This window comes from Arachis stenosperma, chromosome 9 (genome assembly GCF_014773155.1).
Source record: "Arachis stenosperma cultivar V10309 chromosome 9, arast.V10309.gnm1.PFL2, whole genome shotgun sequence".
Taxonomy (NCBI): Eukaryota; Viridiplantae; Streptophyta; class Magnoliopsida; order Fabales; family Fabaceae; genus Arachis; species Arachis stenosperma.
The window spans coordinates 112,937,209-112,955,206 of record NC_080385.1 but is presented as its reverse complement, the minus strand read 5'-3'; the positions used below and the strand labels follow the sequence as shown (position 1 = coordinate 112,955,206).

General features: G+C 39.2%; 1 protein-coding gene across 1 annotated transcript; it reads left to right on the top strand.

Moving 5' to 3' along the window:
- Nucleotides 1-11,188: 11,188 nt before the first annotated feature.
- On the top strand, nt 11,189-12,634 carry LOC130949823 (uncharacterized). Its single transcript, XM_057878444.1, has 2 exons — nt 11,189-11,471; nt 11,652-12,634. The coding sequence occupies exons 1-2, from the start codon at nt 11,189-11,191 to the stop codon at nt 12,632-12,634; spliced, it is 1,266 nt and encodes a 421-aa protein (XP_057734427.1).
- Nucleotides 12,635-17,998: the final 5,364 nt, after the last annotated feature.

The following is a 17,998-nucleotide window of genomic DNA, read 5'->3' as shown; positions in this document are numbered from 1 at the left end:
TCCAGGGTTCTTAAGCACACTCTTTTTTTGCCTTGGATCATGACTTTATTATTTTTTCTTTTTCTTTTTCCTTCTCTTTTTTTTTGTTTTTTATTTTGTTTTTTTTGTATTCACTGCTTTTTCTTGCTTCAAGAATCATTTTTATGATTTTTCAGATCCTCAGTAACATGTCTCCTTTTTTTCATCATTCTTTCAAGAGCCAACATTCATGAACAACAAATTCAAAATACATATGCACTGTTCAAGCATACATTCAGAATTCAAAAGTATTGCCACCACATCAAAATAATTAATCTGTTATAAAATTTAAAATTCGTGCAATTCCTCTCTTTTTCAATTAAGAACATTTTTTCATTTAGGAAAGGTGATGGATTCATAGGACATTCATAACTTTAAGGCACAGACACTAAGACACTAATGATCATAAGACACAAACATAAATAAAACATAAAGCATAATTTTCGAAAAAACAGAAAAATAAAGAACAAGGAGATTAAAGAACGGGTCCACCTTAGTGATGGCGGCTTGTTCTTCTTCTTGAGGATCTTTTGGAGTGCTTGAGCTCCTCAATGTCTCTTCCTTGCCTTTGTTGCTCCTCTCTCATGATTCTTTGATCTTCTCTAATTTCATGGAGGAGGATGGAATGTTCTTGGTGCTCCACCCTTAGTTGTCCTATGTTGGAACTCAATTCTCCTAGGGAGGTGTTGATTTGATCCCAATAGTTTTGTGGAGGAAAGTGCGTCCCTTGAGGCATCTCAGGGATTTCATGATGAGTGGGATCTCTTGTTTGCTCCATCCTTTTCTTAGTGATGGGCTTGTCCTCATCAATGAGGATGTCTCCTTCTCTGTTAACTCCAACCGAATAACAGAGGTGACAAATGAGATGAGGGAAGGCTAACCTTGCCAAGGTAGAGGACTTGTCCGCCACCTTATAAAGTTCTTGGGCTATAACCTCATGAACTTCTACTTCTTCTCCAATCATGATGCTATGAATCATGATAGCCCCGGTCTATAGTAACTTCGAACCGGTTGCTAGTGGGAATGATTGAGCGTTGGATAAACTCCAACCATCCCCTAGCCACGGGCTTGAGGTCATGCCTTCTCAGTTGAACCGGCTTCCCTCTTGAATCTCTCTTCCATTGAGCGCCCTCTTCACAAATGTCTATGAGGACTTGGTCCAACCTTTGATCAAAGTTGACCCTTCTAGTGTAAGGGTGTTCATCTCCTTGCATCATGGGCAAGTTGAATGCCAACCTTACATTTTCCGGACTAAAATCTAAGCATTTCTCCCGAACCATTGTAAGCCAATTCTTTGGATCCGGGTTCACACTTTGATCATGGTTCTTGGTGATCCATGCATTGGCATAGAACTCTTGAACCATTAAGATTCTGACTTGTTGAATAGGGTTGGTAAACAAAAGCATGTCCTCATGCTAAGCTCAAGAGAAACTATAAAGATGAAGAGGAATGATAGAATGTATGAGATGCAACCTATGAATGCAACTGAATGAAAAATATTTCTACTTACTTGGTTAAAAGCAAATAAATCCCCAAGAATAAATATGAACTGGATTTCACTAATTCATATCATAAAAATGAAGTACAAATAGACTTGTAGAAGAAAATAGCTCATGAAAGTCGGGAACAAAGAATCGAGCATCGAACCCTCACTTAGTAGTGTATATCACTCTAATCACTCAAGTGTTTTAGGTTCGATTCTCTTAATTCTTTACTAACCTTGCTTTCTAAGGCTTGCTCTTCATCTAACAATCAACATAAATTTAGTGCATAAATACACATATCAAGAGGTCTTTTAAGGGTTGTAATGGGGTTAGGGTCAAGGTAGGATTGTATTTGGCCAAGTGAACTAAAATCTGAATCCTTAATTAACTTAAAATTTCCCACCTAACTTAAACAATCCATGTAATCATAATACAACATCTAACCATCCATTAACCATGTTTTCCACATATTCATGCATTCTAATTTCAAGTATAACTTATATGCATTGCTTTCACTTACTTTGGGGCATTTTGTCCCCTTTCACTTATTTTGCTCTTATATATATATATATATATATATATATATATATTTTCTCAATGCATATGATTAATTTATTGAATGCATGAACATGTCCTAAACATTTCTTTCACATTTTCAGAAAATTCTAACATACTCAATTCTCAAACCAGATATTTCCAAACCCACTTTTTCCCACACTTAATTCATAAGCATTCTCACTAGTCTAAGCTAACTAAGGATTCAAATTAAGGACATTATTATTTTCCGCTTAGAGTTAATGATGTGCTAAAGTAAAGAACAAAGGGGTAAAATAGGCTCAAATTGGTTTGCATAGGATAATGAAAGGTAAGGCCATATGGGTATGTAAGCTAAGTGAAACAAATGCCTCAATCATATAAGTGCATGCATACATCAAATTATGGAAATATAGAATTAAGCAAGACAAAGATCACAATTTTAGAGAGAAAAATACACACTAAAACAAAATTTTTGGTTGATAAAATGCAACCAATTCAAATAGGCTCAAAAATCTCACAGGTTTTGTGTGTTCGAGCTCAAAACTGTAAATCATGTTGCTTGTATGCGAAGTTTGTATTCGTAGGTTTTGATGAATGACAAACCAACAAACGACATGAAAGACAAACCAACAAACAACTTGAATGAACAAGCATGTTGAAAGATCAACCAACATTCAACGTTGAGGAATGAAGAGTTGAAAGCAACACAACAACAACAAGAAACTCAAGTCCACAACATTTGAAGACAAGTATAGTGTCTTAGGACTTAGGTAACTTCTTGTTAAGAACCAATTGCTAAATCTCTCAACACACACTCACAAAATGCTTTGATGCACATCCTGCAATTCGATGCTAGCCAAATGGTTTAAAACTTGTTTTCAAAGGTACAAAAGCATAGGAATTGACTCCAACAAGTTTGAGATCAATCCTAAGTATTTTGAAGTGATCTTAAGCCATTCTTTAAGGTTTGCATCGATGCACACTCATCTTGCATCGATGCAAAGCATGCGACGACTTGTTGCATCGATGCAAAGATGTTTGCATCGATGCAACCTAGCTGAAAATTCAAATTTCAGCTTCAAAGACACATTTGCATCGATGCAAATGATTCAAAAACATAAAAAAACGGCTAGTTTTGACAAAAAGGCTCCATCCCATTAACTCCCCAACATTTCTAAGGTTTGGGGAGTCTATAAATAGATGGATTGAAGCCTTATTTCATATACTTGAGTATTTGCAAATTATCTTGTTCATATTCTTTCATTCTACACATTTTTTAAGGTGTTATAATACACAATTTGAGAGAGCAATATCAATTGGTTCAATAGTGCTAAACTTGTAATCATACACTCTTCTAGAGAGTACTCATTTCGTCTCAACAATTCTTTGAGAATTGTTTTCTTGTACACTTTGTAAATTGGAGTGTGATCTCCAAGGTTGAGTCAAGAGTTATAAACACTATAGTCAGTGAGGATACCAAAGAGGTATACTAAGTACTCAAGGCAAATCTTAGAGAAGGTATCTCTAAGTGGAGTGGGTTAGTATACGAGTGGTGATCATATACCGTGAGGTGTTAGAAACTAAGGACTCGGATTGTAAAAGGTTTTGCGCGAGCACCTTGAAGCTTGGCAATAGTGGAACTTCTCAATAGCGATTGAGAAAGAAAGTGGACGTAGGACAAGGATTGTGCCGAACCACTCTAAATAGTGTTTGCATCTCTCCAAACTCATCTCTTCAATATTATTGTCTTTTACCTTTGAGCAAATAAATTGTGATCGAAAAGTAGCTTCGTAAGTACTTAAGGAATAGCTTAAGTCCGATTGGTGAAAAGCTTGATCAATTTATTTGAGTTGGTGTCTATTGGAAAGTAAAAGCTCCTTATAAATGCTTAGCAATTGAGTTAAGCTCTTGGAAAAATACTAGTACAATAACACTTTTGTATATTGTCTTTAACTTTCGCAAAAAGATTCATTGTTGTTGCAATACTCAATTCACCCCCCCCCCTCTTGAGTAATTGTGCATAGGTTCTACATAAACTATGTTCCAAAATAATATTTTTTCAAACAAGTTTTTCAAAAAGTTTTATTCAAATTAGTGAAATACTATAAAAATTTCTTGAAAAAGAAGAATATTACTTTAACCAAGTAGTAAAATATGCACAAAAATCAAACAAACATGCAAATGCAACAATGAACAAACAAATAAAATAAAATATTGGTGTTGAGTCAAGAAGTAACTAACCCATGGAGATCGGTATTGACCTCCCCACACTTAAAGATTGCACTGTCCTCGGTGCATGCTGAGATGTGCAGGTGGATGGGGGTTGTGGTTCCTCAGCTGGTGCTCTCTTGGAGAGGCTTTCTCTTTACCCGTTTTGGTGGCCAGCCTGAAAAAGAGAGAAGAGAAAGGCACATGAAGTCAATGAGGTGGAGCAAAGAGAAGGGCGGTACGAGTGATAATCATGCCAAGCAAAAGAAATAGTGAATGAAAAACATGGTCGCGATTCCATGTGATCAGTTCATCAATGGAAATATAGCAAGGCATTAGGAGTATTGGATGCAAGATGTTTATTAGCATGCCGACAAGGGCATGAGTAGCATAGATCAAGCATCAAAAGCTTTTAATGTATTGTTAGTCGTGAGAAACTAACAATAACGTTTGTATTAACAATTATATTTAATTAATAAAATAGTAAAGGGAATTTGTGAAAAGCAAGCATTGAATAGTATAAGGTAAAATAGAGAAGTGCATAATGCTATATGGCTTTTTCACAAACACATAGCATGCATGGTGAATATGGTATAGAAAGTATTAAAGTGAACATGCAAGCAACCCTTTAAAAATATAATTGCCAAACAGTTTTGCAACAATCCACAATGACCCAAATAAAATTCCAACACCAATGAAAATAATGCAATGAATGAAAGTATGCAAATAAATTAAATAAAATAAAATGAAAGTGAAAAAAGAATTAGAAGTAGAAAAAGAAAGTGAGAAAGGAGAGAGAAGGAAGAAATTAGGATTAGAAGAGAAAAGATAAGAAAATTGGTACTAATTTGGATAGGTTGTGCGACGCTGGCGACGTGATCGCGTGGTGCGCGATAAGGTTGGGCGACGCGGAGGCGTGGGGCACGCGATCGCGTGACTCGATTTGTGCTAGTGGCGCGAGTGCAGCCTCGCGGCCGCACAACTCTCTGTTCGAAACTTGGTATTGCCAAAATCCAGGGTGACGCGGTCGCGTGGTCGACGCGATCGCGCGGGTGGCCTTATTTCCAATATGACGCGGATGCGTGGGTGACGCGTTCGCATGGCAAGGCTTGTGCTGCTAGCACGGGTCCAGCCCAATTGCAGCTCAACTTTCGGCCATACACCCTTTTTCGCCGATTTCAGGTCACGCGGCCGCGTGGGTGACGCGGTCGCGTGGGAGGCTATTTTTCCAAATGATGCGAACGCGTCATCGACGCGTTCGCGTGGAGTCAATTTGTGCTAATAGCGCGCCTCCAGCCTTGCTCCTGCATAACTCTCTGTTTAATTTATTATTCTCTCATCTCCTTGCGACGCGGACGCGTCGCTGATGCGGTCGCGTCGCGTGCTCGCTTTTTTTTTATCTGAAAAGATGCAGAATGCAGTGTTAATATGAATGTGATACAAAACTCCAGGTTCAATAAAATAAAATAAAATAAAAACAAACAAAACGAAATAAAATTGAAAAAGAAACGATCATACCATGGTGGGTTGTCTCCCACCTAGCACTTTTAGTTGAAGTCCTTAAGTTGGACATTTGAAGAGCTTCCTGTCATGGTGGCTTATGCTTGTACTGATCCAGGAATCCCCACCAATGTTTGTATCCGGGGTCCCAGACTAAGCACATAAAGCCTTTACGAAGCTTCAAATAGATTCTTAGGCTCCCGGGGTGACAAATGTCAAAACAGATTCCAGGATCCCAAACTTTACCTTTACACCCGTTTTTGTCTTGATCTGCATTTTTCTAGCCGGGTGAAAGGTGATCTGAATTCTCACTGCAGCGACCAAACAGCTTCCTAGACCCATTCAGTTGAGCTCTATACCAACCTTTGCGTTTAAACTTAAAGCTTCCAACCATAATGAACCTTGCAGGACAATTCTTATCACTGGCCATCTTCCGCTTACTCTTAATGTCACAAAGAGCTCTAAGTTGACCATCCGTCTCCAGTAGCCCGTATTCAAGTGGAATTAGAAAGCTATGGGATATGAATTTTACCCACCTGAATGTTGTGAAGGATGATGGCGACTTAGGGGGAGGTATCTTTAATGAAATTGCAAGCTCCACTCCCTTGTGCTCTTCTCTGATAATTACCACCTCTTTGTAAACTTCTTCAATTTCAACCTCTTCCTCTTGGTAGCTCTCTTTCAATTCAATCATCTCTTCATTGCTTTCCAAGGGCATGGGAGGTTGTGCTTCTTCTTCTTGAATCTCCATCTCTTGATAAATCTCTTCCAAGTCTTCAACTATGATATGCTTTGGAGGTTGTACACCCTCCTCAGCATCAATTTCAACCGTCTTGGAAGGAGGCTCTATGTCTTGACTTTCCCATGGAGGTTCTACATCTCCTAAGTCTTCAACCACTTCTTCTTCTTCAATAATTCCGGCTTCTTCTACTTGTTCCAGTACAAAGTCATGCTCCATACTATTCACTGGAGTTTCTAGTATCTCCTTCATACTACGTTCTTCATTAGATTGTCCACATGAAGCCATGGGGGTTCCTTGAGTGTCCGAACGTCGGGAGGCTAATTGACTCATTAAGAGTTGCCCCAATTGATGAAGGGTTGCCTGACATCGATCCACTGTTTCCTTGAGACGATCCTTTGCCTCTTGATGCACTCGGTTTTCATAAATAGGATCATAATGCTCTTGGATTGATGGATATGGAGATGGTGAATATTGAAGTGGTGGTTCTTGTGAGTAATTGGGTTGGAATTGGGGTGGTTCTATATATGGTTCATATGGCTTATAAGGTGGTTGATATGGTGGTTGAGGGTTAGGATCATATGGAGGTGAATGTCGGAAAGGGGCTTGTGAGTGTGGTGGGTTGAGGTTGTGTTGAAAGGATGATCTCTGAGCATAGGGTGGGCTTGTTGGTAGCTACAAGGTGGTCCACCATATCTATTAGCTTGGGATGCATTGTAGCCTGGTCTTTGTCCATGATATCTAGGATGGTGTTGTTGCCTGAAGGGTTGATTAGACCCTCTTGGCTCCATCCGTCCTTGATTGGTTTAACCTTGGTGCATATTCCTGCTGTTGTTTCTATTTCCTTCAACAAAGTTAGAACCAAACTCAAAGCGAGAGGGGTGAGAATTCATAGTAGTTAGAGAAAATAAAAACAAAAATTAATAAAAAGAAAATATTTTGAAAAAGATATAATTTTTGAAAAAGATAGGAAGAAATTTTAAATTTTTTTTTTAAATATTTACAATAACCAATAAGAAGGCACACGTTTGCAATTCCCCGGCAACGGCGTCATTTTGATGAGAGAACTTTTGCGTGGTCTAGAAATTTGCGGATAAATCCTCGTTGCAAGTATAGTTTCTAAACCTTCAAAAGTCCTTTCATACAAACGTTTTGGTTGTCACAAGTAACAAACCCCTTTAAAATTGTTAACCGAGTATTTAAACCTCGGGTCGTCTACTCAAGGAATTTCAGGGAGGTATGTTCTTATTATTGGCTATGAAAAAGGTAAAATTGGGGTTTTGGAAGTAAGGTGCGAATATATTATATGACAAGTAAAATAAAATAATAATAGGTGTAAAATAAACCTTTGGCAAGGTATAAGAACTGGAGGTCCTTTCCTAGTTATCCTTATCAATTGTGATGAGAATTGGATTTTTCTCCCACTTTGTTAACCTCTAACTATGAAAGTAAGTTAAGTGGATGAATTCCAATTTTCAATCAACAATGAGTTTGATAACTCTAGAGTCACCAATTATTTAATCAAAGCCAAAAGGAAAGAAAATTGAAACTGCTCAAATAAAAATGCCTTCAGATGGGAAGCAATAATCATGTAATTTAAAAGAAAGCAATAATAACTGAAATATCTCAAATAATATTAATTCAAAGAAAATCATAACATGAAAGAGTTTATAAATTTAATTGGAAAAATAAATAAAAATAAAGAACCTGGGATTGAGAGTCACTCCTAAAACTAAGAGAAATCCTAAATCCTAAGAGAGAGAAGAGAGAACCCCTCTCAAAACTAATCTAAATCATGAGAAGTGAATTATGAGTGAGTGATAATGAATGGATGCATTCTCCCACTTTATAGCTTCTAATCTGTGTTTTCTGGGCTGATAACTGGGTCAGAAACAGCCCAGAATTCGCTGGCTGCGAATTCAAATTCGCTGATTTTCGTCAGTTGCGACGCGGCCGCATGGAGCACGCGGTCGCGTCGCCTAGCTTCAGGGCCACTATGGTATATTATATATCAAATCAAAGCCCCGGACGTTAGCTTTCCAACGCAATTGGAACCGCGTCATTTAGACCTCTGTAGCTCATGTTATGGTCGTTTTAGTGCGAGAGGGACAGGTTGACAGCTTTGCAGTTTCTCCAACTTCTTGTATTCCTTCTACTTTTGCATGCTTCCTTTCCATCCTCTGAGCCATTCCTGCCTTGTAATCTCTAAAAACACTTAACACACATATCAAGGCATCTAATGGTAATAAGAGAGGATTAATAATAAGCAAATATAAGTCCAAAGAAGCATGTTTTTAATCAAAGTACATAATTAGGAAGGGAAATGTAAAACATGCAAATAGTATGAATAAGTGGGTAAAGAGTTGATAAAATCCACTCAATTGAGCACAAGATAAACCATAAAATAGTGGTTTATCAATCTCTGCCCACTTCACACTTTCTCTCTGCAAGTGAAACCAAGCCCAAATGAAGAAAAGAACTGCTTCAAACTCAAACTCCAAAGGCCCAAGACTTGAAGAACCAACTAGAAGCTGAGAAGAGTAGTATATATAGGAGTAGCTTTGAATTATTTAAGGAGTTCTGGAAGCTGGGAAATTGGGAGCATTACTCTCTATATTTTACTTTTTCTGCCCTTCTAGTTCCGGGATGTATTCTCCATATTTGTTTTCATTTTCTAGAGCTATGAACAACTAAACCCATTTCATTGGGTTAGGGAGCTCTGTTGTAATTTGATGGATCAATATTAGTTTTCTTCATTCTTCTTCTATCTTTTCTCTTGATTTTACTTGAAAGCTTTCGATCTTCATCCCATTGGGTAGTTATCTCGGAAAAGAAACTATTCAAACTTGGATCTCTTCTGAACCTTGAAAGAGGAATGAAGAGATCAAGCTAGAAATGCTTTCTCATGCTGGACCAAATTGGGTTTGGATGGATATGTGACTATAATCCTCTCAATACTTGATTTGGGAAATGCATGTGGTATAATCAGTGACCACACTTCATCTCTTCTCATGAGCAATTGACCAAGGAATTGGCTATTGATCAAGATTTGAGAGATTGAATTGCAAGAAATTGTGATTCAATCAATTAAGATTGCCAAGGAGATCAATGAGTGCATTGATTGAGGAAGAGATGAAAATGAACTTGATCCGGAGAATTGCAACATCTGTTGTGCCCAATGAACTTCCCAATTCTGATCTCACCCATTCTCTTTAATTTCTGCATTTATTGTCATGAGCAAACACCCCATTCCCATTTACAATTCTGCAATTTAATTTCAGTCATTTACTTCCAGCTCTTTAATTCTAGCATTTACTCTTCCTGTCATTTACATTACCGCCATTTTATTTTCTACAACTCTCAACCCAAATTCTGAATTAGCTCAACTAGAACATTCTTCCAATTAAAGTTGCTTGATCAATCAATCCATGTGGGATTCGACCTCACTCTATTGTGAGTATTTACTTGACGACAATTTTGGTACACTTGCCGAAGGAAATTTGTTGAGAGACAATTTCCACCTGCATCACGTTTATGGCGCTGTTGCCGGAGATTGATTGTGCATCAACAATGATTAGATTGGAAGATCACTAGATTGAGCATTTTTGTTTTGATGAATTAACTTTCTGTTTGAGTAATTGACTTTCTGTCTTAGTTAACTTCTTCCCTTCCCCCTCTACTTTTTTGTTTCTTTGTTATTTACAATTCAGTTTGCTAACCCACTAACTGTTTGATATATTGCATCACTCACAATTAACACTAATTCTGACAGCAATACTATCTGCACATATTTTTTTCCTTGCTTGTACTTGTTGGTTGTATGACAGGGAGAAGAAGCGGGGCTTCAACTTCCTTCGATTCTGAACCAGAGAGGACCCTCCTTAGATTAAGAAGGGAAGCAAGAGGAAAACGTGCAATCGGTGCTGAAGAGGAGGAGGAACACTTTGAACGAAACATGGAAGGCAACATAGAAAACCAACATGAAGAAAAGGCTAATAACCATGGGGGAGGAGGTAGAGCAAATCATGTTGGGGAGGATAGAAGAGTGTTAAGCTCTTACATCAACCCCAACCCAGGCAACTGTGGGAGCAGCATTCAGAAGCCCACCATACATGCCAACAATTTCGAGCTAAAACCTCAGCTCATCACTCTTGTGCAGAATAATTGCTCATTTGGAGGAAGTGCTCAAGAAGATCCGAATCAACACTTGACCACCTTCTTGAGGATTTGTGACACAGTGAAGTCCAATAGAGTTCACCAGGATGTCTATAGGCTGCTCTTGTTCCCTTTTTCACTCAGGGACAAGGCATTCAAATGGCTCGAATCCTTCCCAAAAGAAAGCCTGACAAATTGGGAGGAGGTATTGAATAAGTTTTTGGCAAGGTTTTACCCCCCGCAAAGGATCAATAGGCTGAGAACTGAAGTACAGACGTTCAGACAGCAAGATGGGGAGACACTTTATGAAGCTTGGGAAAGGTTCAAAGACCTAACAAGGAGGTGTCCACCCAATATGTTTAATGAATGGGTGCAGTTGCACATCTTCTATGAAGGCTTGTCATATGAATCAAAGAAGGTAGTAGATCATTCCTCTGGAGGATCCTTGAACAAGAAGAAGACCATTGAAGAAGCCATAGATGTCATTGAAACTGTAGCTGAGAATGACTACTTCTATGCTTCCGAAAGAGGGAACACTAAGGGAGTGATGGAGCTAAACAATGTAGATGCTCTGCTGGCTCAAAACAAGTTCATTACCAAGCAGCTAGCTGACCTCACCAAGATGATGGAGAGAAACCAAGTGGCAGCAATCACCACCTCATCAACAACCCAAGAAGGAGTTGAAGAAGAGGACCTTGAGCAAGCCAACTACATTGGGAATTCACCTAGACAGAACCATGATCCGTACTCCAAGACATACAACTCTGGATGGAGGAACCACCCAAACTTTGGGTGGGGGAATCAGCAAGATCAAAGCCAAGACCAGAGACGTTACAACTCCAACAATAATGCAGCTCATCAACAATTCACACAGAGGACATATCAACACCCCCACAACAACACTTCTCCACAACTATATCAAAACCAAAACAATACCTCTACTCCCAATCTACCATCAATTGATGACAGACTCTCTAAGCTTGAAACCTTACTTGAAGGAATATGCCAAGAGATTCAAGAAGACAAGGTGTTCAAAGAGGAGGTGCGAGCCAACATTAAGAACCAAGGAGAGACCATCAAGAAGTTGGAATTCCAAGTGGAATGCTTAGCTGAGAAGATTCCCAAACCTACTGATGGCTTCTCAAGTGACACGGAGAAAAACCCAAGAGGAGAAGCAAAGAAAGTAAGATGGGAAGATTGCAAAATGGTCACTACAAGTGATCAAGAGGATGAAGACAAGCAAAGCAAACTCTCCCAACAGCCTGAAAATAACTCAACAGAGGAGGAGGATAGAGATCACCAAGAACCAGAAATCTCACAACAAGAGTTGTTAAAGCTCTATGCACCATTTCCCCAACTGCTCAATGGTGCTGTGGGGAAGAGAATATACTCAAGGTTCCTAGACTTGTTTGCATCTCTGCATGTGAACATACCATTCATCAAGGCCATACAACAAATGCCTGCATTCATCAAGTATATGAAGAAACTTCTTCCCAGGAAAAGCTCACTCAAAGGAGGCCAAACTATAGTGTTAAACAAGGAATGTAGTGCCCTTATCCAACCTGAGTTGCCTGCAAAAAGAAAAGACCTATGGAGTTTTCACATCCCTTGTGCCATAGGAGAAACATTGTTCGATAGAGCACTCTGTGACTTGGGGGCAAGCATCAACTTACTGCCATTATCCTTGGTAAAGAGGCTGCAGATCAATGAGATAATGCCCACAGATGTGGTCATCAGACTGGCTGACAAGACTCAAAAGCAAGCAATAGGAGTGGTGGAAAATGTGTTACTAAAGGTTGCGAAATACTTTCTCCCAACAGACTTTGTCATCCTGGACATGAAAGAGAGTCACACTCACCTAATCATATTGGGAAGACCATTCCTAGCTACAGCCAGAGCACTCATAGATGTGGAGAAAAGGGAGCTAATATTAAGGATCCATGATGTACGGCTCAGCTTTAATGTCTTCAAACTTTCCCAAGAAGCAGACTAAGAGCACAAAGAACCAAGTAAAGATCATGATGAGATGCTGAAGGAGGAAGCAAGCACTGAAGCACACCCAACCTATCTGGAGACTCCTTTGGTTGATAAACAAGGGAAACAACAACTACCACAGCTCAAGGAAAAGTTAGAAGAACCTAAACCTCTAGAGGCATGTGAAGACAACATCACAAATCCCTTAGAAAAAGAAGTCATCAAGAGCAAGACAATATCAAAGGACACAAGGAAGAAGGTAACAAGAAGAGTGGCAGAAACAACACATGGAGCAGCAATAGGAGCAATACTCCCAACTGACTCAAGCCATCCACCAAGTTACTGAGAGGCAAGAGCGTCAAGATAAACGCCTTCAAGAACTCAACCAGTGGCAACTAGCTCAAATGAAATCATTCAATGAGTTTAATGTGCTGAATGAAGGAAGGCAGTTACATAGGGAGGAGTTCAACGTAAACACTCAGGCCAGGTTGAACTATATGTCCAACAATATGCATCATCTACATTATGCCATTCCCACATATGATGAGGTCCAAAAAGAGTTTGTTGAACAAGAAGAAAGGAAGGTGAAACAGCAGAAGGACACACTAAAGAAGAAGATGGAAGATGTTGGCTTCTGGAAGAAACTGCTTGGGAAAGGCAAAGGAAGTAGGAGCACAAGCACTCAAGAAAAACATCAAGAGGACAAGCAAGAAGGAGAGCATGGGCAACCACATGAGTAAAAGGTGGTGGAGCTCCTTCTTTGGTTTCTCTTTTTCCATTTTGAAATAAGGAAGATCTTGTATGAAATAGAACATGCTTCCATGTTAGTTTGAACCTTTTCAATTCTGCATTTTAAGTTTTATTGCTTAGGTCTATGATTTCTGGTTTAAGTGTCACTGCATCATATCTTTGCTTATTGTATGCTTGTCTTTAAAATCAAATGAAGAAGAGAATGTTTATGTTTCAAAAGACCAGAGTGGAGTTCATAATATGGAGTAATTTTCTGAATCTTTGGTGTGATCATAAGTTAGCTAAGTTGGTTCAACCATGAGGGGGGAAGACAACTATCTGTCTTGAATACTTTGCTTTGAATACACCCATGAGACTATGTAAATAGCAAGATCCTAATAAGAGAAAGGGAAAGAACACTTAAAGTGAAAAACAAAAGAAAAAGAGTAAGCAATAAGGCTAGGCACCAATGGTTTTAATCTTGAGGCATGTGTCTGTGGTGTTCCTGTGTGAGGGATCTACTTGGATGAATAAGCTCTTAGGGGTGCCTTATTACTTGGTAACTTGGGTTAACTAACTCGGGATTATCAGCTGAAAGTCCACTATCAAGAGTAACCCTCACTACAGAGCATTTAGTAACCCAAAGAGGTACTGGACACTAAGGTCTCAAGAAAAGAAAATAAATAAACTATGTGCATGTAGTGTGTATGTATGGGGGAGAGACTTGAGCAAGTAAGTCCTTAGGGGTGCTTCAACACCTAGCACCTTGAACCAACTGGTTCAGGAGTGCTGGCTGAAAGCTTACCTTAAAGAGTTGCCCCCTTACAGAACACTTAGCTTAAGAACAAAAATAAGCCCTGAAATAACAACATAAGGATCAGTGAATAAAGGTCTCATGGGATGCAATCACAGTAAGTATTCTAGGACATGATAAAGGTCTGAAAGCCAGGAATGAACCTAAGTTGCTATGCATGAAACCACCATAAAATCAGTGACATGACTTCCACAAGAATGACTCATTTCTCTTGGCATTCCATTCATCATTCTCTTGTTCCAGTACTTGCTTAGGGACAAGCAAGCTTTAAGTTTGGTGTTGTGATGCCAGGGCATCTTGGCCAGTTTCACTGACCTTTTCTTTACTGTTTTTAGGGTAGTTTCATGCATTTCCTTAGGAAATAAGCTAGTTTTGGGTAAATATTCACTTACACCTTGATTCAAGCATACATTGTGCATTTTACATGATTTCATGAGGATTTTGCATGAATTTAGTGACAAATTGTATGTTGCATTACCCATGACTTGGACTAGAACTTTGATGCACTCTATTGCTTGATTTCAAGACCAAAGGAAGCAAGGAAGAACCACTTAGCAGTCACGTTAATCTAATTAACGTGGCCACTAACGTGGAATGGGAGGTAACTTGCAAAGTTAATGAGAAAAGTGATTGCCAATAACGCTCTCGAAGCCATCATTGCCCACGTTAAGAGTCACGTTAACTAAGTTAACGTGAACTCTAACGTGAAGAAGGAACTTTGAGCCAACGTTAGTGACACTTAACATTATCACTAACGTTGGCCAATGATCATAAGTGGCCACGTTAGAGTCCATGTTAACTTAGTTAACGTGACCTCTAACGTTAAAAGGGGGAAGGAAGCCAACGTTAGTGACATTCAACATTGTCACTAACGTTGGCCTAAGATGCAATGTACCACGTTAACTTCCACGTTAACTTGGTTAACGTGGGAGCTAACGTAAGAGGCAAAGGTGGTCGACAACGTTAGTGACACCCAACATTGTCACTAACGTTGGAAGCAACCACAAAACCCCAAGGAGCCACGTTAACTTAGTTAACGTGGAAGCTAACGATGATGAGTGAATGATGAGCCAACGTTAGTGACACTCAACATTGTCACTAACGTTGGGGATGGCTAAGAATGGCCACGTTAGAAGCCACGTTAACCTAGTTAACGTGGACTCTAACGTGAGACATAGGGGCACAATGGAACGTTAGTGACAATGTTGAGTGTCACTAACGTTCTCGAAGGTTGGCAAGGCCACGTTAGATGCCACGTTAACCTAGTTAACGTGGACTCTAACGTGAGACATAAGGGCACATTGGAATGTTAGTGACAATGTTGAATGTCACTAACGTTCTCGAAGGTTAGCAAGGCCACGTTAGAAGCCACGTTAACCTAGTTAACGTGAGTTCTAACGTGAAGCAAAAGGGGTACATTGGAACGTTAGTGACAATGTTGAGTGTCACTAATGTTCTCAAACTCAAACTTTCACTAAATGTTAACACCCCTAACGTCCTGAGCTAAAGTCTCTGCCGACTTCACACTTTCTCTCTGCAAGTGAAACCAAGCCCAAATGAAGAAAAGAACTGCTTCAAACTCAAAATCCAAAGGCCCAAGACTTGAAGAACCAACTAGAAGCTGAGAAGAGTAGTATATATAGGAGTAGCTTTGAATTATTTAAGGAGTTCTGGAAGCTGGGAAATTGGGAGCATTACTCTCTATATTTTACTTTTTCTGCCCTTCTAGTTCCGGGATGTATTCTCCATCTTTGTTTTCATTTTCTAGAGCTATGAACAACTAAACCCATTTCATTGGGTTAGGGAGCTCTGTTGTAATTTGATGGATCAATATTAGTTTTCTTTATTCTTCTTCTATCTTTTCTCTTGATTTTACTTGAAAGCTTTCGATCTTCATCCCATTGGGTAGTTATCTTGGAAAAGAAACTATTCAAACTTGGATCTCTTCTGAACCTTGAAAGAGGAATGAAGAGATCAAGCTAGAAATGCTTTCTCATGCTGGACCAAATTGGGTTTGGATGGATATGTGACTATAATCCTCTCAATACTTGATTTGGAAAATGCATGTGGTATAATCAGTGACCACACTTCATCTCTTCTCATGAGCAATTGACCAAGAAATTGGCTATTGATCAAGATTTGAGAGATTGAATTGCAAGAAATTGTAATTCAATCAATTAAGATTGCCAAGGAGATCAATGAGTGCATTGATTGAGGAAGAGATGAAAATGAACTTGATCCGGAGAATTGCAATTTCTCCTGTGCCCAATGAACTTCCCAATTCTGATCTCACCCATTCTCTTTAATTTCTGCGTTTATTTTCATGAGCAAACACCCCATTCCCATTTACAATTCTGCAATTTAATTTCAGTCATTTACTTCCAGCTCTTTAATTCTAGCATTTACTCTTCCTGTCATTTACATTACCGCCATTTTATTTTCTGCAACTCTCAACCCAAATTCTGAATGAGCTCAACTAGAACATTCTTCCAATTAAAGTTGCTTGATCAATCAATCCCTGTGGGATTCGACCTCACTCTATTGTGAGTTTTTACTTGACGACAATTTCGGTACACTTGCCGAAGGAAATTTGTTGAGAGACAATTTCCACCTGCATCAACGACCCAGTGCACTTGCTGGTTAGTTGTGCGAAGTTGTGATAAAGAGTTGAGATTGCAATTGAGTGTACCATGTTGATGGCGCCATTGATGATCACAATTTCGTGCACTAGTTATCCTGTAGATCTTAGTCAGGTGGATAGAAAAGTTGTTTGTTTGTTTGAATGCATAAAAGTAAAATAAATAAAATGTTACTCAGTTGATGGTGAATGCAGTGATAAGAAGATGGTTAAGACTTCCGAGATTCTTTATTCTTCTGTATTACTCCGATCCTACTGTCTACTCCAACTGTGAATGATTTCTTCTATGGCAGGCTGTATGTGATCAATGCCTTTCTTGAGAGGTGGTGTACTAAATTGTGATCATTCCTTTCACAACTCCGATACAACTAACCAACAAGTGCACTGGGTCGTCCAAGTAATACCTTACGTGAGTAAGGGTCGATCCCACAGCTTGAAGCAAGCTATGGACATCTTGTAAATGTCAGTCAGGCAGACTCAAATGGTTATAAGGATTGATAATTAAAAGATAAATGAAACGTAAATTAAAATAAAGATACTTATATAATTCATGGGTGGGAATTTCAGATAAGCATTTGGAGATGCTTTGTTACTTCTGAACCTCTGCTTTTCTATTGTCTTCATCCAATCATGCGTCATTCCTTCTATGGCAAGCCATAAGTTGGTGGATCACAGTTGTCAATGGCTACCATCCGTCCTCTCAGTGAAAATGGTCCTCTACGATTTCTGTACGGCTAATCAACTGTCAGATTTCTCGTTTCAGATGAAAAATACCAGGCACAACTACCACATGGCTAATCAGCTGTCGGTTCTCACTCGTGTCAGAATAAGATTCATTGATCCTTTTGCGCACTATCACTGCACACAACAGTCGCGATTTTGAAGCTCGTCACAGTCATCCCCTCCTAGATCCTACTCGGAATACCACAGACAAGGTTTAGACTTTCTGGATCTTAGGAATGCTGCCAATTGTTCTAGCCTATACCACGAAGATTCTAATCTTAGATTTGGATGCTCTGTTGTCAGGAGAGACGATGCGAATTGTGGATTAGAGACCCAAGAGAATATACTCTGGTTGTTGTCCAATGACTACGTTGAACATCATGTAGACCGCTTGTGGTTGTCAGGCATGTGGATCTTGGCTAAGCGAGTAGCAAAGATAGTTGGTGATTGTCACAGATCACCCCCTTCATTCTGACTTA